The 24558-nt window shown below is 34.8% G+C and overlaps 1 protein-coding gene across 3 annotated transcripts; it reads left to right on the forward strand.

Moving 5' to 3' along the window:
- Positions 1 to 553: 553 nt before the first annotated feature.
- On the forward strand, positions 554 to 24474 carry MYOZ2 (myozenin 2). Of its 3 annotated transcripts, none has more exons than XM_070949215.1 (7): positions 554 to 706; positions 1281 to 1382; positions 4261 to 4430; positions 8690 to 8819; positions 11443 to 11626; positions 22401 to 22638; positions 23320 to 24474. In XM_070949215.1, the coding sequence occupies exons 2-6, from the start codon at positions 1307 to 1309 to the stop codon at positions 22633 to 22635; spliced, it is 795 nt and encodes a 264-aa protein (XP_070805316.1). In that variant the 5' UTR covers positions 554 to 706; positions 1281 to 1306; the 3' UTR covers positions 22636 to 22638; positions 23320 to 24474. The 3 variants fall into 3 exon arrangements, with proteins under 3 accessions (XP_070805316.1, XP_070805317.1, XP_070805315.1); XM_070949216.1 differs by having other exon boundaries at positions 24372 to 24474; XM_070949214.1 differs by having other exon boundaries at positions 22401 to 24474.
- Positions 24475 to 24558: the final 84 nt, after the last annotated feature.

The raw sequence follows: 24558 nt of genomic DNA on the forward strand, positions 1-24558 counted from the left end.
GTTGAATAACAAAGCTACAAAGGTAAGCCACCTTATTAATGTTGGAGTTGTGGCACAGCTAGCCTTAAAGAAAGGAAAGGATGCTCTGTCAAATGCTACTAACATTACAGTTTTCTCTATTACATGTGGGGTCTTACTTTTAGGTGTGAGAATACTTTTTCGGTACAAGCAACACTGAATAATATCTAGCAAGGTTTTTGTCCAAGCATTAACTTTAGCTATTACTACAGGAACATTCTATATCTATCAACTAAGAATTACTCCATTTCATTTAGCTCTTGCTATACATTTAGTTGACCTTATTTTTACATGTCTTTCCACCTACTTACAACATAGAGAATAGTATTCTCAAAGGTGATGACAGGATAAGCTGCACATGCATAATTGTTCTATCAAATATTTCAATAACCTGTGGAAGTCATGCATACTCTTTTGTGATGCATGGAGCAGAATCATTTCTGTTCTCTTCTTTCGCCAGGAAGATATGAGTGGCTGGATGTTTGCATCTATAAATAGCTACTTTATGTCAGCTAGATGCCAATCTTTTTGAAGAGGGTCAGTCCCCAGTTTGTCTTGGTACTAGGCATCATGCAAACCCTAGAAGAAGCATAGAAACCTCCCAGGACTGGATAAGTCATCCCCATTCATAGCAAATTCCATAAACCCTGTTCAAAGCATCAAGATCAGTATTTTCTTGAACAATAAGGTAAGTGAGCATATTGTTTCCTGAAATAAATGACATTGATTGTCCTATGAGTGCAATGCTTCAGCTTGCAGAAACAAACAGGCAATTTACTGTAGAGAGGTATTGCAGCATTACCAATCTCTATCTAGATTGTTGCTTATTAATAGAGGCTAATTCAGAGATTGATGCCTTCACTGATTTTTAGGGGCCCCATAATAGAAATGGCAAAAGACTTTATTTTTTTAAAAGTTGAAAACAGGGGGGGGGGAAATCACTGAAATTAATTGAGAATATATCTATAGCATTGAGGCAACAAATACACTAACTTTGTTGGTAACAAAAAAAACAAATTTCCTATATTTCAGCAAAGATGAACATCTACAGAAAAAATAAGGCCAATCCTCACCCTATCACATAATTAGTTTAACAAAACAAAGAAACTGTTGATGCTCTGAGGTGTATATGCAGTGTGGTAGAGTATTTGCCAAGAACAGAGATTAAAAATATAGCCGTTGTAAACTTTTGGAGCAGTGGTTCAAAATACAAACTAAAAGCACTTGTTGGTATAACATTTAACTATCTTCTCTTTTTCTAGTAAGAATTTTTTTGCTGATCACAACAATGCTCTCACATTCTGACATGATCAAAGAGAGAAAACAGCAAGCATCAGCCATCATGAAGGAGATCCAGCTAAATGGTACATAGTTAAATACCTGCTACTATGCTAGTGTCACATCTAATCTTTCTTTTTAATCTTACAACAATATTTCTCCTATAGCTTTCCCTCTGAATATGTTGCCATAAATAATCTCATGCAGCTATTGCGCTGCCTATGGTAACGAATCCTTTTGTAATGGCTTCTTTTCATTTGAAAGCTATTTTCAGACGAACAACTGTTGTGGAGGAATGAAGTAACTCAACAGCTGATGCATATTCTGCCTAGAATTGACTTTTGGAATATTTTTTGAGGAGAGGCTAATGTCTGGACACTGTATTATAGAATTCCTAGAAAAAAATGTTTCCATCTTTGTACTTAAAACTATCTTTAAGGGTGTAAACTTATGCAATTTTAAATTAAAAAGCAAATTATATGCAATGTTATCTCTCAGTCTCCACCTCTCCCACTCAAGGAAGTTTGTATTCATATCCAACCCACAAGGCATACTTCCCAGATAATTTATTTTAAGAAATATTTTGCAACAGAATCTTCTTTTTGCCATCACTAGGATGGGATTCTGAAAGTCTTTGGCTGATCAAGACTGGCCTCCTTTTCTCCCAAAGCAAAGAATGACACAACTGTCAACTGAATGAAATGCTATTTTATACGATTTATGTACCTCAAAATAAATAGTTCAAATATTACCCTTCCTTCTGATGTTAAAAAACAGAACTGAGGTTTGATTTTGGAACTTGTCCTAAAACATATGTGAGCATGCTTAAATAGAAATGAATATACTTGTCCATTCAAATTTCAAAAATTCCTTATCTTTCTTCAAGATTGTCCAAGTTTGTTGTTGTTAGTTCCGAAGTCGTGTCCGACCCATCGCGACCCTATGGACTGCATTCCTCCAGGCCTTCCTGTCCTCTGCCATCCTCTGGAATCCATTTAAACTCACACCTACTGCTTCAGTGACTCCATCCAGCCACCTCATTCTCTGTCGGCCCCTTCTTCTTTTGCCCTCAATCTTTCCCAGCATTAGGTTCTTCTCCAGTGAGTCCTTCCTTCTCAATAGGTGGCCAAAATATTTGAGTTTCATCTTCAGGATCCGTCCTTCTAAAGAGCAGTCAGTGTTGATTTCCTCTAGGACTGACTTGTTTGTTCACTTTGCAGTCCAAGGGACTCACAGGAGTCTTCTCCAGCACCATAGTTCAAAGGCCTCAATTCCTCAAAGTCCAAGTTACCTGTTGGAATTTAATCTTTAGACTCAAAACAAAAACATCTGCACTACAAGTCAAATTGAATCTTATAACTTAAAATATTATAATTTATAAACTAAACATAAGTTATCAATATTATATTTCTCTAAAAAAATGAAATAATTTGTTATCTGCAAAGATAAAATTTTATCTAGGGCAACCAGCTCGTGCCTCAGCTCCCAAGGGTTTTTTTTTTTTTAATATCAGTGGTAGTTTTTAAACAAATCTGGGGTCCATGCTTGATGTGATATAGAAGATCTGGAATCATATTTTTTAATTCAATACGATAAGATAAAATGATGCTGGTAATGTGATTTTCCATCTTCCCAAATTCCATACTATTCTACATGATAGTATTTAAATGTAATAATTCCATTTATACTTGTAAGGTTTAGATTGGTGGGTGGATATATTATAAGAGTTTCCACTGCATCAGATATATTATAATTCAATTTTATAAACAACTCTTTGTCCTGTTCATTTCACCTCACTAGCAGGTTTTTAAGTTGATGAGAAAAAATATACTTTATAACATCCACATTCTAATGCGGAACTTTAATAAATAGTCCCACTAGCCAAATTCACCCTTCCAATCCTTTCATTACAGAACAGACATACTACAACAGAAGTAGTACAACCACAAGGCAGACAAATTCACATATTTTCTGCTAGTGCTCTCTGGATGCAGAATTGTTTTTAAGTCTCATGTAAGAACAATAATGGCCATTTAATAAATTTTGGGCCAATTTTGACCCAGGAAAACAGTTTACCAGAGTAAAATCAAGATGTTGCCATTTCCCACATTTTGATTCAGGAGGGAAACAAGAATGAAGGGATATATTAATATCACTTTAAGTCTGTATGCAAAATCTGGTTAAGTCTGAATGCATATTGTGGAAACTGAGGCTCATAATGTTTTCATATTATAAATCCTAAACATCCCTAAAGAGTTTGCATTGTGCAATAAAATACATTACATTAGACAATAGGTCAACCCGTATTAGAAATGGCATATTTTATCTTTAGAATATTAGACATGATAAAGAGAATGCTTTTAAAAATTCATTCATTTCAATATCCACAAATACCCTTGCAGCAGTCTGTGGATATTCAAACAGTCCATTATTCTGCTGATGATTCTAGATGTCTCTAGAAATACACAACTATCCTCTTAGACAGTTTGGCCTCAAGAACTGGTTATATACTTCTGAATGTAAAATTCCATAGCATATACATTTCTATAGCCAGTGATAGACCTTTCCTCCATGAAATTCTCGCATCTCCTATACCTCGAATCCTACTGGTATGGATATATGTAATTATGATTTTGGTGTATATTAGCAATAATTTGATATAATTGAAAAGAACAGATTTCATGAATGTAAGAAGCAGCCTTGTTACTATTTTCTCTCTCAAATTACAGGTTCTGGCCTTGCCATAATTGCCTTCTGTACCTTTAACATGGTATATTGTTGCAAAGACAATATCTTATTTTATTCATCTATCTAAAGGTAGTCTTTTGAATTGGGATTTATCTGAAACTGATCAGACAGCTTTATTAGTGGGAAAAAATAATTACCATTGAAATTGACTTATTACCATATTAATCATACCAATGATTTAGGAGAATTCTCATAGAAATATGTTTTATTTTGTAGAATCCTCTCAAATGGATCTTGGAAAAAAGGTTAGCATCCCCAGGGATATCATGCTGGAAGAACTATCACTACTCAGTAATCCAGGAGCAAGGCTGTTCAAAATGCGGCAAAAGAGATCTGACAAGTACACATATGAAAATCTTCATTTTTTATCTAGCAAACCAAGAAATGTGAGTATTTTATTTAGTTTTCAGTTGTAAGGCAGCATAAGAGTCCTAGCAAAATTCATGAGTTCCTAAACTCAGTAAAGCTGATTGATTATGTACTTAATTTGTTGAAATACTATTAAGTAACTGGTGAGTTTCCAGATTTAGTAATTAGACTTAGCGCCAAGTGTGAGAAAGTAGATTGGTTTATAGGCATCACTTACTTTGAAAGGATTTCCTATAGTTTTAGAACATTTAATTTAAAATAATGGTCAACAGCAAAAAAGACTATTCACCATCACCAAACTTGAGTATATTTACTTGCTAAGTAAACATCTATAACCCTTTGATCCTAGAGTGAATCCTTAGAACTCTACAGATGAATCACAAAAATGCTAGCACATATTTCTGTATACATTCATTATTTTAGGGAAGATCAGCATGGCTGATCTTTCTGTCTGAAGAAAAGAAACATTACCTTTCCTGTTATAAAATATTATTCTTTGCATACTTCGAAATTCAATCTCACTAAGCAGAAGCAAACACTGAAGCAAAAATGTGAGGACTGAGACCACAAATGAGAAACAGATGCACTTTGATTTCATAATAAAATATAGATAGTCTTACACCTCTGAGCTTCTTTACAAGCATATTCTGGAATTGAATTCTATATTTTGCTGGGATAATCCTTGAATCCAGTATTTACTTTTTTTTAATAGTAATTGTATTAAAAATTACAATTACAAAGATAAAAACTAATACAAACTAAAAGAATAAAAAGAAAAATAGAAAAGCTCAGAAAAAAAAAATATAGGAAAATAGAAAGAAAAAATTAAGAATATATAAAGAAATGATTTCCCCTTCATCACAAGTATAAATAATTTTAGTAAATTATTGCCTTATTTTAAAATACAATAAATGATCTCTTCTCATATTTAATCTTTTATCTATAAATCAAGGACTACTGTGTGTAAAATATTTTTATGTTGCATTAACTTTTTTAAAAAAAAATTATTAGAAAGTACAAACAAACGAACGAACAACATGTTTCATTAACTTTTTATTTAAGATCAAAATAAAATTAAATATCATTTTAAGTAAATTTTCACTTATTTAAAATATATGATATTGAACTTTATTATTGCAAATCCAGATAAATAATTAATACCATTTTAATGAAATTACTTCTAATAAAAATGTACTGATGGCCTAGGAACCATAACTGATTCTTTCAATATTAATAATTATGGAATTTCAAGCAGTAAAGTGTCAGGTGCAAAAAGTCCATTAAAAAAAAAATGCCTTCATTGAATAAATTAAGAAGCACTCATATACTTCAAATTCATTTGATCAAGGCAATATCATTATGAGAGGAATAGCTGACCTGAAGTAGGAATGTACTATTCCTATTATTATAATATATGTGGCTATTATTATTCTGAGATAAACAAAGGAATCAGAATAGAATCCAAAATTCCATTTCTTAAACATCTCAATTGTTTTACTGACATTGCATTCAATGGAATAGCATTCAATGTGCTTTGTGCCATTTCAAAGAATAATCTGGGAGATGCTGGGAGTCAGGTGACATATAAATAATAATTATAAGAAGAAGAAGCATACTGGACTCTCTGTTAATAAAATTCAAACAGCAAAAAAAGTTTCTGACATCTGTAAAACATATCATATACATATTCTATACTCTACTTCACTTTGCAGTGTTGTTAATATTTTCAGACTATCAAAAGCAAGACATTCTAAAACCAAATTCAAAAGAAAGGGGGTATATTTGAGGTATACTGTGATACAAATTAAGAAGAAGAAAGAAACTTCTAAAGATCATACATAATCAAGGGATTGGCTAGAACATGTATTTCCAAAATTCTGAACTTTTGGAAAAGTTTTTTAGCCCTCAGATGATGATTTGGGGTGGGGTGGGGAACTGTAACCTTACAATCTAAAATCATCTATACTTGGTATGAAGGAACCAGAGAATCAGGGAACAGTTGATCCCAATTATCTCCCTGTGTGTTTTAAAGAAGTAAGTTTTTAGAAGTAAGTTCCAGAGAGTTTAATGATGCTTGTTCCAAACTAATGAGACATGATTGCAGCAATGCTAATCTTAATGCAGTAGAGGTGGTGTGATTGCCACTGTTGTGTGTGTGTGTGTGTGTGTGTGTGTGTGTGTGTGTGTGTGTGTGTATGCTTTCCCAATGAACTATTAAACTTCAACACCTGCAATGGTGCCATTGAAGAAGCATTTCCTTTACTTTTTAAGACTCTGATGCCAGTATCTTAATACTTTCTCTTAGTCTAGTAACTCTTAAAAAATGAAATAGCTGAATCGGTGTCAGCCTTTCCATAGAAGACTTGTTTTGAAATCTTCTATTTCTTCATGTTTCAGTATTTCCCCTTATCCATGGAAAATTGTACTTTAACACAGTCTTGTATGTAACAATCTTTTCATTTCAATGTCATAGCTAAAATTAGCATCTGGTGTTTTAGAGAGCTCTAATTCTATGTTAACAAAACAACAATTAAGGTTTGGGATGCACTATTGGAACTAATGAGCCAGTAAAAAGAGTGGATAATCCCAGCCTGCCTTTAATCTTCATGCAGTAGCCATTATAATAATAAGGTTATTATTATGATTGCCAATTGAGACAATGTTGGGAAATACTTTATGGATATGATGTTGAATAAAATAAAATCAATAGAAATGTCCTGTTCTTTAAAACCAAATGTAAATCTCCAGCTGCATTGGAACTATAATTCTCTAAAGGGTATGGTAACAACTTTTCAGTTTCCATAAGTGTTGACATTTCCTTGCTTAGATCTCTATATGACTTCTCATAAATGGGATATGTGAGATGTCAAATTAAATTTCCCAGTATCTTTTTCTTAGACAAAAGCAAACTCAAGGGACTAATTTTTTTTTTTTTTTTAATTTGATTTATATGCCGCCCTTCTCCAGAGACTCAGGGCGGCTTACAATGTGCTCAGCAATAGCCTTCATCCTTTTGTATATTTATACAAAGTCAGCTTATTGCCCCCACAAACTGGGTCCTCAATTTACCTACCTTAGAAAGGATGGAAGGCTGAGTCGACCTTGAGCCTGGTAAGAATCGAACCTGCAGAAATTGCAGGCAGCTGTGTTAATAACAGGGTGCATTAAACCTCTGTAGTACCAATTTTGGATCAGGAGATAACAATGTGAAAGGGGCAGTGCATGTATGTCTTTGCCTTTAGTGTTAATATATGTTAACTTCAAGAGAGCAATTTCAATCAGGTCCATGGTATACACAAAACAGATCTATTCCCAATAACCTGGCTCTAAATTAAATCAGACCACTTATGATTGCTTTTAGCAGAATGATATTTTAAGAATCTGTGTATCCTTTGCATTATATTTAGTCTGGACTTCAATTGTTGGAAAATTTAAACTCCCTTATGCATAAAAGAGCTAAAGACTTCAGATTAGCTTGAATGGTCTATCCAATACCTCACTGAAACCACTGTGTGGTTCTCCCATTTCATCTATTAGTGATTTTGTAGTTTCTCTATGAAGAAGGTCTTAAAACAGAGCTATTGATTTATGAGAGACATTTCATTCAGAAAATACTTGATAAACTTATTTGTTTAGAGCACTAGAAGCCTATCATTCTCAACATGTTTGATATTTTCATTGTAGGTTTGAAAGCCAATTTAAAACCTGTGCACCTCCGCCCACACCAGTGGTGAAGTCCAAATTTTTTTATTACCGGTTCTGTGGGCGTGGCTTGGTGGGCATGGTGTGGTTTGGTAGGCGTGGCAGGGGAAGGATACTGCAAAATCCCCATTCCCTCCCCACTCCAGGGTAAGGATACTGCAAAATCCCCATTCCCTGCCCACTCCTGGAAGAAGGATATTGCAAAATCTCCATTCCCATCCCACTCTGGGGCCAGCCAGAAGCGGTATTTGCCAGTTCTCTGAACTACTCAAAATTTCTGCTGCTGGTTCTCCGAACTTCTCAAAATTTACGCTACCGGTTCTCTAGAACCTGTCAGAACCTGCTGGATTTCATCCCTACCCCACACCCCAGCATCCATTAAACATGAGTAGTAATTAACCAATTCATCCAGAGGTTGTGTAGCTTATTTCATAGTCATAGATACAAAAAAACAGAGAGGCAAAAATGGCTAGAAAGCTATTAAAAAGACTGAATAGCTAAGACACATTCTGGCATCTCTCTTAAGCGGTATTTGCAGTTAATAGATGTGATTCTTATTCCTATTCAATTATAGCGCAATGAGATCATACAGTGTGTCCAGTTGGATGCTCATGGCATGGAACCTAGTCATCTAAATGCACCAATGACACCTCCTAATACACCTGATCCAAGGGGTCCACCCAATCCTGAAACTATTGCCCCAGGTAAGCTATTGCACAGCTTTTATATTAAACAATCTTTTAAAAAAATAACAAAGAATTAATAAATCTCTAGGAGAACTAATCTTAAATACCACTCCAGAAAGATGATGAAATGTCTATATTCACATCAAAATGATGCCAGTGGATCATAATAGTTACTGTGAGAGGAATGGAATTTTCATATCCAACATTTAAGGATTAAACATACATAATATACCTTTTTCCTCCTATTTTCACCACAACAGTCCTGTGAGGTTGGTTGGGCCGAGAGGGCATGATTGGCCAATGTCACCCAGCTGGCTTTCATGCCTAAGGTGGACCAGAACTCAGTCTTCTAGTTTCTAAGCCAGCATCTAAAAGCAATAAATGGACATGCAGAACGTCAATATGCTTGTATTCTGGAGTAGTAGGCGCTCCATCACTGAAGGTTTTAAGAAGAAACTGGATAGCCATTTGTCTGAAATGGTGTATAGGATCTCCTGCTTGACAGTGGTTGGACAAGAAGACCTCCAAGGTCCCCTCCAACTCTATTATTCTATTTTCTCTAATATAATAGAAGAGTATAAATAGTCTTCAATTTACAGCCACAATGGAGCCTGGAATTTCAGTTGTAAGTCATTGCAGTTATAAATGGATGCTCATTAGTTAATTAATTTGTTAATTTACACGTACTGAATACATTCATCTATTATGAAGTCTTCACAGTAGAAAGGGTTATTCTGTGTGGGTGGAAGAGGAGGACACAATAATACTTCAAATAAAAATATTATACATATTTTAAAAATACAATAGTTCTAAAACAACAGTGATTTGAGGAAAGAGTTCTGACTGTTCCCTTGTATATTTACTGTGGATTGTCTGGAAGATTTTAATTTACTTGGATGTTTATTTTAAGCGTGTTTGGATTAGAATTTAGTATGATGACACTTCATGCAACTTGTCTTGATAAATGTCAGACATTAATTGTCATAATTTAAAAATAAGATTTTTTTTTAGGGTTAAGAGAAGTCACAGAGCGCTCTTCATGAATAAGGAAGCTATATAAAGCTATAATTTTGCTGTTCTTGTTGCTGTTACTGATAGGACCTAACATTTTCTAGATGGATACAGCACCAATGTTATCATGTTTAGCTAGAATATGTAGGTTTTGAATCAAATAAAAAGATTTAAAGGAACCTTTACATGAGAGTTACTGAGGATAATTTAATTTTCTGGCAGCAAAAACACTTTCTGCTGGCGTACTTAAAAACCTCTTCCTGTAAGAAAAGTTGTTTTATTTATTCGTAGACATCAAGACAAAAAGAACCTTTCTCTTACCATTTGGAAAACATGAGCTCTCTAATTTGTAAGAAATAAATTATTAAAATGATCAGAGTCTTTTTTTCTTTTATGAGTGCCATATAATGGATTTGACTCAAAGGAGATTTATTTAATTAAGCAGGAACTGTCATCACAATTTCCTGAAATTGTACACTATTGAATACAGCATGACTTACTGCTGAATAAATATTGATAGTGTATGTACATGCACACAATCATGGGACCGACTATATTGTCATGCCAATTGCAATTTATTGTTGTTCTTAAATGATAACATTTCCATTAAATAGTCAGGAGGCACTTGCTTTAAATAATGAGAGGCTACATAAAATATGTTGCCTTGAATCATTGCAGGAATCCAGTTCAGGACAGTGACTCTTGACTCAAAAAAAAATGAGCTACACCACTCCCAGAAGATGAATCAATCCAGTCAGATGCTTCACTCCATTTGGCCATCCTGTTCTAACACTGAGGCGCATGGTTGACCATAGTATTGCTTCACTGAAGCAAAATGCCCCCATACATCTGTACAGCCCTAGTTTTTATTACAAGTTTGTTTCCCTTCCCACAGTTTAACTCTTCACACATATTTTCTTAAAATAATAAGCTAATAACGTCATCTTGATCTTAACTGGTTCAAGTGGATTATCTTCTAAATTTGCTTGTCACTTTATTATTTTTAAAGCCTTTTATTTCTTAACCTACTTAAAAACTATGTTGTGAAGGGGAGTGATGTTGCAAAGGTAGCTAATTAGTGCATGTCTGACTTCTGCTGGAAATTAGCCAAGCTTGTTTCTCCTGATCTGGGTCCTTCAGGGTCGGTTGCTCATTTGACTGACAGCTGCTCCACAATACCTTGACTGTTCAAATTATATATAGTCATCTGTACCTGCATTATTGAAGATGTTTAAATTGTTTTATATTATTATAGGGAGGGCACAGCTAAATCTTGCAGGAGGTAGAGAGTTCATATTTACAAGTTTTGAATCTAACACCTTAATTTTTGTCTTTTTCTACCCATCCTTTCCAAATATGATTTTTCTTCATAATACCCAGTACATAATACATGAAAATGTAAAACCAAATTGTTATTTCCAGAGCAAAGCCACTGATATTCAACAGGAATACTTCAAAGGTACAGGACACATAATATGACCTAAAGCTACCTATTTTTAAAATATTATTAAAATATAATTATAATGTTGTGTCGGAGTCACTGGAGATGTAGTAACAGTGAATTGTCTAAATGTATTGGGAAACTGCTGTTATCAAATTCAAATGTTTTGGTATCCTTCTTCTCCTAAAGGTTACTCTGGACCTTTGAAGACAATTCCTCCTGAGAAGTTCAACACTACATCTGTACCAAAATACTATCAATCACCTTGGATTGAGGCCATCAGTAATGACCCTGAGCTGCTGGAAGCTTTGTATCCTAAATTGTTTAAGCCAGAAGCAATACCAGAACTACCCAACTTTAAGAGCTTTAACAGGTAATTTTGAACAATCATCAAATTTCATTAATGCAGAAAACAGTAGCATGAAGAAAATGAATGTGGATTTTAAGATGCGAATATAAGGAAGCTTATAAAAGGATTGCAATTATTTGGGTTCCTTTAGATGGATTCATCAGAAGCCTGGAGCCCTTAACAGTAGATTCTAGTTTACATAAGTACTGGACCACCAGAGGTTTTCCCATGCCATACCATGACCAAGCAACTCTTTATAGGAATTTGACAAGCATGTCTAGGAAGGCAATAGAGGGAACAATGTAATTTAATTTAGCCAGCCAGAGTCATTGGGAATTGGACAGCATATATATTTATTTAATTAATTGTAGTTCATACTGAAGGCAAACTGATCTAACTTTGTCTTTTCAACTCAACACATTAACTGAAACAGTTTTAATTCAAAACTTTATTTCAAAGCTTGCATATAGCTAACTGTACTTTTAAAAAAATACACTGGGCTAAATCTGTACAAAAATGTTTTTCCAGTATTCATAATTATTCAAGAAATCATTGCAAAACCTATGAATATAAAACGTCACCTAAATATATCGGATTGGATTGGATTGGATTGGATCGGATAGAACAAGACAGGACAGGACAAATTTCTTTATTGACCAAGTGTGATTGGACACATAAGGAATTTGTCTCTGATGGATAAGCTCACAGCGTACATATAAAGAGCAAGTAATAGGTCATAGGTCACAATCATAGTTACAATCATAATCAATATATATGCATATTTGGAGAACAAGGCATCAGTATACATAAATTTCAGTAGGAGAAATTCAGGAAACTTGAAATTGACATATACAGTACACCATTCTTTAGGTATAAAGATAGTCCTCACTTACTGTCTGCTCATTTAGTGACTGTTTAAAGTTTTAATAGTGCTGAAAAAAAGATTTGCAACCAGTCATGCTATCACAGTGTCCTTGCAGTCATACAATCACAATTCGGGCATTTAACAATTGTTGTGCATTTATGATGGTTCCAGCATTCTTCAATTACATGATCACCATCTTCAACATTCACAACAGGCTGGTGACAAATGAAGTTAGTGGGGAAGCCAGAAAGTAGTCACAAATCGCCATCATGTAACATGACACTTAACAACTGCAGGTGATTTGCTTCGTGACTGCAGCTGGAACTGATGTTATAAACTGGTACTGTCATGTGATGTTTCACTTTATGACATCATTTAGCAATAGAGCTTCAGTCCCAATTGAGGTTGGTAAGTGAGGACTACCTTTAATACCTTGTATTCATATTTCAAATACCAACTGCTAGGGAACACCAATTAAAGGAGAAGTAGACTTTTCCATTATTTTTCCCCAGGAGTTATTATATATGATGTTGCCTGAGTTTCATGAGGGACATTACTGCTGCTACAACTACTAATAAATGACCTCATCTTTAAGGAATTTGTCCAGTCTTTTACATCTGACTAAATTGGTGATCTTCATCACATCTGATGACAGTTAATTCTATAGTTAAACTATTCATTGTGTAAAAAAGTATTTCCTAACTATTTATTGTGTAAATAAATATTTACACAAAAATATTTCCTTTACAAACAATCCCTGGAAGAAACACAAAATCTCAGTCTTGCCCATGTGAATGACATGATTCCCTACTACCATGATTCCCACAGCAGCCTTCACCAACTACATGTTAACCTCCATACATTTCATTTCAATGAATAATCCAAATTCTAATCCTACCCACATTTTCTGTACTTGGGTAATTTTATATACTTCTATCATATCATCCCTTATCCAATTCACCTGTTGCCCAAATCCTTTATGTAATTTATGTGCTAATGAATTGCTGCTTATAACTACTTTGGTTGTACTCTTTTTGCATATTTTCTCATTCTGTAATATCCTAAATGAAGCCTCTCCATATATTTATATAAATATATTTCCATATTCCACAGTTGGCCCTAACACAAGCTAAACATACACTTTGCTCTTCTTAAAAAAACAATCACCCTCTGCATCATCACTTTAATGGAATGGTTAATTTGTTGGACCAAGAAGGAGTGAGACTGAGGTTCTAGGTCACCCTCAGCCATGGAAACTTCCGGGTTACCTTTGAGCCAGTCACTCTCTTACACCCCTAAATACTGTACAAAGGTGGGCATGCACTGTTTACCATCTTGAGCTCCGGGAGGAAAAATTGAATGTGAAGTTCTTGGAACTCTGTAATCATGTTATCCAGTTGAAATTGCTTAATGCATTGTAAGCCGCCCTGAGTCTCCGGAGAAGGGCGGCATATAAATCAAATTAAAAAAAAAAATGTCTGCAAACAAACAACCAAGCTCAGAGAGCACTAAGACCTCTACAGTTCAACTCAGCTACAGATAATCTCTTCTACTTTCCCCCACCCCAAAAAAAATAAACATAATTCTCGCAAACAAAAACAAACAACCCAGGAAAAAACACAAAATCTTACCCATATGTATGACATGATCCCCTTCTGACTTTACATCACAATCATGATTCCCAATGCAATCTTCACCATCCACACGTTAAATATTGTTCAACCACCAAATGGTTGACCAGGCTTTTTTCTAAAATATATAGGTTACTATTTCTTCTCTCCCACTACTTTTATAGATGTATAGATTCCATATTAAACCATTTTGAAGTTTAGGGATTGAGATATAATCTTACTTAATTGCCACACATTTTCATATAAACTGAAGACTCAGAATATTGCAATCAGTCTTATTCAGCAGTAGAAGGAACTTTGTGCTTTAGTAATAAACTGATTCTTTTGTAATTTTTTTAATTAGATGGTTAAGATTTTTAAATAATCAAAATGGATAAATGCATACAAAATAGAATGAAAGTGTCATATAAATGCAGCACATATGTTAAGGAGATTGACCAAAAAAAACCCCACAACCCATCAGTGAAATTCTAAACTGTGGCTTTTAGCAAAAGTTCTAAACATGTTGACATTGACTCAAAATATTTTGGGAGTGTTTTTGTAAAATATCCAGGTTATGGGTCATGTTTATTCATACTCAATATAGTAATCTCATTTATTGAGACACTGTGTCTGTTTTTAATAGCTTGTAGCTAATGCTGAGTGACTAATACATCATACCCACAAAATACACACAGACAAAATTATCAAAAGGTAGTAGTCCACTGCTACAGAAAACAGGAAACAGACACTACACACTTTTAGCAGCTGGTCAAGACTGGATTTCTGCTCTGCAAAATAAAGCATTGCAAATATCTCTTAAGAAAACTAACCAAAGTTGTGGTTACTAAAAATGTGATAACACGTCTAGGGTTAACACATCATGCTAAGCTTAAGCAAATCATAAAAAGTTTGAGGACACCTGGTCTACACTGTGAGATCAGTCTCTGAGTGAGTTGGACCCTTACATCTATATGATGTCATTGCAAGAACATCAAGGAAATATAACTCTGAGTTTAATACTGCAGTTGCATGCTCATTGCTATCAAAGAAATATAAAGGTTGACTATATTCCATGCTCCCCATTCAGATTTGGAAATTATCTAAACCAACAAAGCGTTTGTGTTACCTAACTCTTTGTTTGCAACTGTAACAGAACAAGCTCAGATAAAAAGACTGAATACAGCTGCAACATCCGTTTAGTTATCAGGCACAACCACATTGGAATATTTTCACATCTAGCTGTGACAATTCAAAAGGAGCTGGAATGGATTCAGAAGGCAGCTAAAAGGATTTAAAGGGCATGAAAGAAAAGTGCTGCTTGTTATTATTTCATTGCTTTAGATTTTTTTTATGTATGAGTCATTTGCTGTCACAATAAGTCTTACAGCACATTAATTAGAATAAAATTCATCTAACATAAAATTCAGTATTTAAAAAAAATGTATATGCAACAGTAGTTGATAAAAAACAGTATCTGTCCTCCTGTCCATCTTAGATTTAAGCCTTATAAGTGGGATCAAACTAAAGTAAACTAATAATAAATTAACAAGCACATCAAACTGAACTAAACTAAGTAATTCAAGTCTGCAAACATGTTCCTATATCATAATCTGATGATGGCCATGAAACCAGCACCTATTCTGACAGTACTATGGATATTAAAACCATAGTGGGAGACCCACATACCAAACCCCACACAATCTCCATTACTTCTAATAGTGAAGCAGTTCAGTAATGGGTGAGTCCAAACGATCCCTAACCTGTTCCAAATGATTCACACAGGATACCAGTCCTGACTGGTAAAAAGCCCTGGAATTCGTACGTGTCCTACTCTCCCAATTCACTTTCTTTTCCAAACTGTCTTTAAAATTGTGTTTCCACCCTACATCCATTTCTTCCTTCGACTGAATTCTTTGATTTTTGGGAACTAGACTCTTGTGCTAAGAAAAAAGTAGAGACCCCCCCCCCAATTCAGGATTTGGGAGAAAATTGGAGGGAGCAGGGAGGGGGGAACAAAACTAGAAATTTCTAGAGAAGGGTGTAATAGCTTGCCTGCAGCTAATAGACACCATATTATGCACAATATATTATGTTATATATCACAACAACTCCCAACCTTACTGTCAATCCTTGCTGGTCACTTGAAAAGAACATAGAAGCTTTATTTCTTATAGAAATACCTGATCTACCAAACTCTTCTAATCGTTAATTAAATCTTTAATGAGAGAAAATTTGTACGTCTCTAATCTGATGTTCACTAGGAGGAAGAGGAGGAGGTGAAGGAGCCTTTATTGGGATTCTCCTGATGTCATGAGCAGAAGGAAATGATTCTGAGACATATTGTGTAACTTCATTTCCAAAAGGGATACAATATTTTAAAATATTATTACTTTCTATAGTTCTGCAAACAATAGATTTTCATTGAATATATTATTAAATTAAGACTATTTATTCAGGAAATCTAACTGAATTAAATGCCAGGTTTGTGATTTATCCAGGCAGTCTCTGAGAAATGACAAAATTGAACAGAAAGGGGGGGGGAGCCATGTAAATAGCATTCACAATGTAACTTGTAAATGGAAATCTTAACTACTTGAAAAGTAAACCTCTTTCTCGATGGAAAAAAAAATCATTTTAACAACATTCTCCTCTCTGGAAAACTAGCGCTAAATGTCCCTAGAAAGCAAAGGAATATATTCGTTGAGTCTTCTGAGCTCTCTTTGACCATTTTGGACTGCAATTGTGAACTAGCAGCTGCATGGGTGTCAAACTCGCTGTGTCATGTCGCCGTCATGTAACTCTTTTCCCCTCTGCGGAGCTGAGGTGGGCATGGCCTGCATGTGACACATCCAGCCTGTGGGTCGCCAGTTTGACACCCCTGTATGAGGTAGGAAACTGTAAAATAAGCTTAATTAATTTGGGTAAAGGAAAAAAAGGAAAAGAAAAACAACCCCAATATGGATACAATGTCTCCTCACCGACTTTGCATCTTCAGTTTGATTACAGCACTCCCCCACTCCAAATTATAACTACAGATAGTCCTCGATTTATAACAGTTCATTTAGTGACTGTTCAAAGTTACAGCGGCACTGAAAAAAGTGACTTATAACCATTTTTCACATTAAGACCGTTGTAACACCACTCTGGTTATGTGTTTTACATTGGGATGCTTGACAGCTGGTTTATATTTATGACGGTTGCAATGTCCTGGAGTCATGTCAATGTCCTGGGGTCATCTTTTATGACTTTCTGACAAGCAAAGTCAATGGGGAAGCCAGATTCACTTAACAACTGCAGTATTCATTTAACAAATGTGGCAACAAAAGTCATAAAATGGGATAAAACTCACTTAACAAATTTCTCACTTAGCAACATAAATCCTGGGCTCATTTGTGGTCATAAGTTGAGGACTACCTGTATATGTTCCTTGCCATGGAAATGTTCTTAGGATTCCATAAAGAATAAATTGAGTCAGCTTGGAAGAATACAACACACTTCTGTGATTAATACATTTCAAAACTGCTAGCCTATTTATTTAGGTGGTGGTGGTGATGATGAAATTAACTGCAAAACTATTTCCTTTGCCCTGTTTTTTCCCAACGCTAAGCCATTTTTTCCCTTAGTTAATGTAATATCTTAAATAGAAACCTAAATCAGAAGTGAAGCACTGCAGGATGCCTAGACGTAACAATAAACTGGATTGACTGGTTATGCCTCCTATCTTGTTAAAGAAGCCAAATTCCCTTCCTGAAATGGATTGTTTTCAAAGCAGTAAAGGAATCCAGTCCATCTGGATGTAGTTCTGAATTACTAATCTACATATAGCAAGCCTAATCCTGTAACACATGAAGCATCTCCTGCTGACTGCCAGTACCACATTGGAACAATTATTAAACAACTAACAGTATAATAATCCTCTAGCAGCCTGAAAATATTATCCAAGACTCCAGCTCTTCAGCCCCCATTTAAACAAGGTAAACAGATTTTTGGCGCTGTAATTCTGAGATAGGTTCCCATAAAATGGCTACAATTTTAACAAAACACTTTCTTTAAAAGGTAGCTTGTCCTTTAAATTGAACTGTCTGACGACGCTATTAACATGTCCAGATAAGTCTTCTTGTCAACAACCATAAGAAGTTGCCACTGTTTCTTCTGGGTATATCCATGCAAGGACTAAGTAGGACTGATGCTGTTTAATTTTCAAATCCAGTTGAGATTGACTGGCTACTGCTTTTTTTTTTCTTTCTAAACTGAATGTTTTTCTGCTGCTGCTTTTAAACTCTCATTGCCCCAGAATGCTCCCTACCAGCTAATCTCAGCCTGTTTGTTTTTCTGGGGAGGTGATATTTCTAAACAAAGGTCTGGACTGCAGCCATGGCCATTTATACATCCTAAGACTCCTATGGCGCCTCTGTGGGATCTAGAGACATTCTTGGAAGTAAAGATAATAGTAGAGGCTATCATGTTGCTTTGAAGCATGCCAATTTCATCAGTATTTAATTTTAAACAATTACAATATGGTGGCTTTAACTAATTTTTACTTTAAATATTTTCTATTAAGACGATCAGTGGCTACATACCATAGATGCCCAAAGTATTAAAGTAGTTTTCTCTTTGCAATTCAATGGCAACAAACTAGATATATTAATTCCTTTCAAACATTTCCTATATATGTAATATATAAGTAAACTGGCTTATTTGTATTTAAAATTAATATTTTGCAGTTTGCAAATAAAAAATTGTCACTTCTGATTTTAATTAACCACAATCTCAGCTCTGGAAATTATGCACACTTCAAAATCCATGATTTCACATGGATTTCTCTGATACTGTTACTATCACTGAGCATGCCAACCTGATAGATGTTACCTTTACTTAAAATTAAAAGATTAGCCAAGTGCACAGAAGAAATAGAAGGGCAAACATCAGCTCAAGATGTATTAAGGCTTGTTTCTTTTTATTCACAGCTTGTGCTAAACCATTTAGCATGATTTGCAAATCAAATTTTTAGATAGGTCAATAGGCTTTTCAAATCAACTATGTACGTAGGTGTACATATGTAAACCTGCAATTAAAGTACATGTTGCCTCTGAGTTGTCAATATCATTAATATTTGGAATTGGGTCCTGCTTACTTTAGACAACATTTCTAGTTTGGATGGATTCAGATATTCTGATCTGGTAGTTTTTCAAAAACACTTGCTTGTGGAAAACAGCCAGACCACTCCCAGAATAATTGGATCAGCATGGTCTGGAAGAACAAAATATTCTAGAATTACTCGTAATATTCCCTCTCTAGAATGGATCCTTTTGCACCTATGTATTGATTACTACACCTGAATACATTCATCTTCTAAACAGAAAGTATCACTCTACCACTATCATAAATCACAAAGCTAGAAGGGGGGGGGGGGGGGGCGGGGGCAAGGCCTAGGCTAATTTTATGTTGCATAAAATACCTGTACTTCCCTGAACTCAGTTAAGGAGATTTTATTGTCTTTGAGATTTGATTGTACAAAGTGAGTCAGACCTCAAATTATATGTTTAGGTTTCAAGAAATATAGAGCATTACAACTCCTTGACATCATCTGGATGATTAGTTCAAGGAATTTACTTTTGCCATATTGAACTCTGTACTACTCTTTTTTTGTTGATCTAGCATACAAATAATATGTATTATTAATATAGTCAATAATGTTATTTTAATATATTAAAATACAATTTACTGACTTTCATAAATTTGCCAAATTCATTTTATCAGAGATTAGAGATTTTGAATTATTTGGAGCCAGACAACTTATAGACTAGTCTTCAACATATAATCATTTGTTCAGAGAACAATGGTTACAACTGGTCCTTGAAGTTCTGGTTATACCAACACCCCATGGTCATGTGGTCACAATATGGGCACTTTGCAACTGGTTCACACTTTTGTTGCAGCGCCCTGTGATCACATGTTCACTACTTGCTTTTTAAATTGTAATTTTATTAAATATTATAACAACAATAAAAACTAATACAATAAAGAAGAAGAATGAGTAAAAGGTACAAAAAAGAAAAAAAAGAAAAAGAAAAAAGTAGGAATATAGTAAAAAAAATAAATATATAAAGTAATAACTTCCCACCTTCATCACAAATATAAACAATTTTAGTAACATATCACCTCCTCTTAAAATATAACAAAATGATTTCTTCTTCCCATATCCCTTTATATAAATAAATCTAAAACACATCATCATAGTAGAAAGATTTTAGAATATTCTCTCCTATACACATGGCATCTCATACAGTGTATGGTGAATTTCATTTAAATGCTTTATTTAAGACATCCAAAATTATACATTTTTCTATAACTATAGTTACTCTTTTGACTTCAGTTCAATTAACTATTTGACTAAAAGGAAATGTAAGGTCCCAAAATACACTTGAGTCACCAGAATGCCAAAAAGAGAGACTCAAGACGAGGCTTGCAAAAAAAAACAAACCAGATTTTATTTATGGTCAAAAACAAAATACTGGGTGGAACTATATCCAGAACATACAGATACAATGCATGCGAGGAAATAGCCACACCTTGGGGAAGGTATGGCGTCCTTTTATACCGTCAGAGACGTCAGCTTAGTACCCAATTCTGGCCTCCTAATTTAGGTTTGTGTATTCCTTGTTGCCCTGCAGGGGGGAATAGAAACTTCCCAATTAGTCATCTTGAGCATTTCTTTGTTTACTCAATTGGCCACTTTGGCCCCCTGGCCCTGGAAAGCAGGAGTTTATCCAGATCAAACATAAATTAGGGCTGAGGTGTAAATTATCCCTTGGAGATACGTACCATGCTCTTAGATGGCACAAGAAAAAACAGGGAGAAGATTGATATGGGTTCAGGTCAAATAGCAAGGACATATGTTTTACAAATACCAGATACATTACAGAGGCCTAATAACAGAATATGTTTGTTACAGGAGATACAAATATAAAGGCATGATATATGTGATACAAATACAAAGACATATATGTATTACAGGAACCTAATGGTTACAGAATCTAGTATACCAGTATATCATATTCTAGTATTATTTATTATATCCTTATTATTGTTTCCCTTCAAATTGAAATGAAAAAACAAACTACAATCTAACATTTTATTTCTTGACATGATTTATGGTAGGATTTCAGTATCACTAGTTTTTATGAAAGATCAGTTTCTTTACCAAACCTATTATAAAGTAAGAATTCTAATAATCTATTAGAAATAACTGTTATTCAGCCAATCGTCTTTCCCAAACACATCTTTTAATGTACAATCTGTATACTTTGTTATAGAAATTTTTAATAGATTAACCAGGCAACATTACCATCTTTTTATCAACAATTTTATTTCCATTGTTTCTCTCCCATTCCCTGGTTACCTTAACAAGGTAACCTGTTTATACAGAATATACTGAAATGTAAATAACTTAATGTGAGGATTTCTCATAGCATGATATTCTCACAGATTTGAGTTAAGAGGGCTTGATGTCAGACATAGTTTTCATCTTGTTCCTTCCCACGTATGTAAGAAGTTGTAAACTAATGTATGAATATTTTTTATATTTGTGCATTGGAATGACAAGCTACCAAAATATAATGTTGTAATCAGCTCCATCATGCCTAACTGTTACCAACTAACAAGCTCCTTATGATCTACCAACAAAAACAAATCACTGCTTTGTAGGAAAAATTATTAATCTCCGACAGTTACCTTCTTGGCTTTTGTTATAAAAGGCTAAATGATGATAATGATAATTTAATAATGGCTTCTTTTATTGGTCAAAAACCTTGGAACAACAATATTCTGATATTCGTATAGATAATGGTACAAAATAAATGGATATGGCTACTTTAAGAGTGATATGAAAGCAACAATCAGTTAGCTATAGAATTTGGCTGTTAAAAAATTAAAGACATGTACCTAATCCCAAACACATGATCACCATTACCATAGCAGCTAGTATTCAAGAAATCTATAGTTTGTCTCAAATACGATGACCCTCTTTGTTATATGGTGGATGGGATGTTAAGAGTTTTACAAACCACAAAAATGAAATATAAATCACAAAGTTGATTGTTTTTATGTATATACAGTAAGTGAAATTAAGCTTGCGCACTAAGACTGCAGTTTGGTACCCCTTATCTAGAACAAATTTGATGCATTTTAAATTATGCTGAGATCATTCTAAATAGAAGGACAAGGTTTTTATAATGCAGTGGAAAAAATTTGAAAATCCCCTTTACAGATGGAAGAATAAGCATTTATCTTATTTCTCTTTCCCCCCCATCATCTATAGAGTTGCCACTCCTTTTGGTGGTTTTGAAAAAGCATCAAAACTTATCAAGTACAAAGTTCCAGATTTTAATTTTCTGCTGCTAAATGATCCACGATTTATGCTCCTTGCTAACCCACTTTCTACCAGAAGATCATTCAACAGGACTCCTAAAGGTTGGACCACTGAGAATATTCCCATTATGATAACTATACAGCCTACAGAGGTCAATGGTGTTCCAGAAACAGATGATTTGTGAAAAGTAAGTGCATCACACATCAGATTCAGCCTGGCAGTGTTTTAATCTTTTAATACTCTCTACATCTGTTCCAACATCCTATTTTACGTTATACTGAAATGTAATATGATCTGATGATGCAGTTGTATTCTGAGATTAACTAATATTGCTATTGATTGCTAATACAAATAAAACTATGTGGCCAATGCATTCTTTAAAAAAAACTACATTTGACTCATTCAGCCTTTATATTCTACATATTAAATATAACTGGATTGATTCTCACTGGTCAATTTTTATATTAAGATATCAGATAATGATCAAAATTTCAGTGATATTACAAATGTATCTATCAATTCTAGTTTGTAGACTTGCTACTGAGATATAGTGGCAAATGTTTAGGCACTCTTGGTTAATGAAATCTTAACTGATCCAATCTGTACATGATATAAAATTAAACATGACATCATTTTGTGAATCTGAATGCATACTTACTATTTATGTGCAGATTTGAACTGACCAAAATAAAGAGTATATACACTTTTGTTAAGTAAGTATGCCACTAGCAATCTAGTAAAAAAATCCTTTCTGGAAACAATAGAATTTTTGCATATTGTATTTTCTAGAACATCATAATGAAATTGCAATTTAATATAAGTCTTTCAGTTAGAGGTTGTCCTTGACTTATGACCATTTCTTCTGCAGCTATTGGAAATTACAACGGAGCTGAACAAAGGGACTTACAACTCCTACCTAGTTATGTCTACTGAAGTGCCCCACCCTGCGGTCATGTGAAAAAGAATTGAATGCTCTCCCCACCCACACTCCTGGTCCTCTTAGGCTTTGGGTCTGCTTCCCACCTTGCTGGATTCCCATAGGCCTTGGGTCCGCTTCTGACTCTGCTTGGTCCTACACGCTCCTCTCCACCCTCATAATGACTCAGTTTCTTACCTTTTCTAAGATCTCCTGGAGGGAGCAGTCGATCTGCCATGTGCCCTTCCTATATGGAAGCCACATTGCATCATCTGGACAGCAGATGCCATCTGGAGAATGGCTACAATGAAGTGTGGCCATTCGGAAATGGTGCCCACTTCCAGAATGGCACATGAGGTCCCAGTGTTGTATAGGGGGGCTGATGGGCAATCGTGTTTGGGAAGGAGGGCTAGCTTTTTCCATATCAGTCTCCCTCTGTAGTCCCCAAGGCCTGTGGGGTCTCAGCAGACTGGGAAGCAGAGCACAAGGTGTCGCAGAAGTGTGGGAGGCCTTGGGAGGTGGGAGCAGGGCAGGCCATGTGTGAACTGGGAAGGTGCTGCAATGTAGGCCTGGAACTGCACTAGGACTCCCCCACTGAGGATCCCATGGATCATTTGAGCCAGAATGGTTGTTTAACAACCACAATGGTGAGAGCAGGGCCTGAGATTGTTAAGTGAGGCAATCATGTGGGCACCTTGGTTAATAACTGTCACGATTCATGACTGTAATGGGCAGGCTCATTATGGTCATAATTTAAGGACTATCTGTATTAAACTGATTTTAAGTAGGTGTCTATATTTATGCACCTAATTTCAATTCTGAAAGTATATGTAAGACATGATGTCATGTATTGTTTAATAAGTTTTCAAATGTTATGATCACATGTTGCATGACTCTTGTGAATTTATGCACAGAGCTATATTTGCAGTTGTTCATGGCAGGGACCCATTATGTCTTGTATGGCTGTAGATTCACACAAGAAATATCCATTTGTTTATTTATAGGCAATCTCCTTCAAGAAACTAACCCCACTACAAAATGCATCAAATGTAAGATAGATGGAATTAAGCAAATTTTTGACAACCAGCTTTGCTCTGTTTTATTCATTTATCCACACAAATTAGTCACAAGGCTTTAATATGATAGAGATCATGTATTATAGTATATTGCAAATACTATTTTAAATGTATT

This window comes from Pituophis catenifer, unplaced genomic scaffold (genome assembly GCF_029215685.1).
Source record: "Pituophis catenifer annectens isolate HBS135680 unplaced genomic scaffold, rPitCat1.0.hap2 SCAF_8, whole genome shotgun sequence".
NCBI classification, from domain to species: domain Eukaryota; kingdom Metazoa; phylum Chordata; class Lepidosauria; order Squamata; family Colubridae; genus Pituophis; species Pituophis catenifer.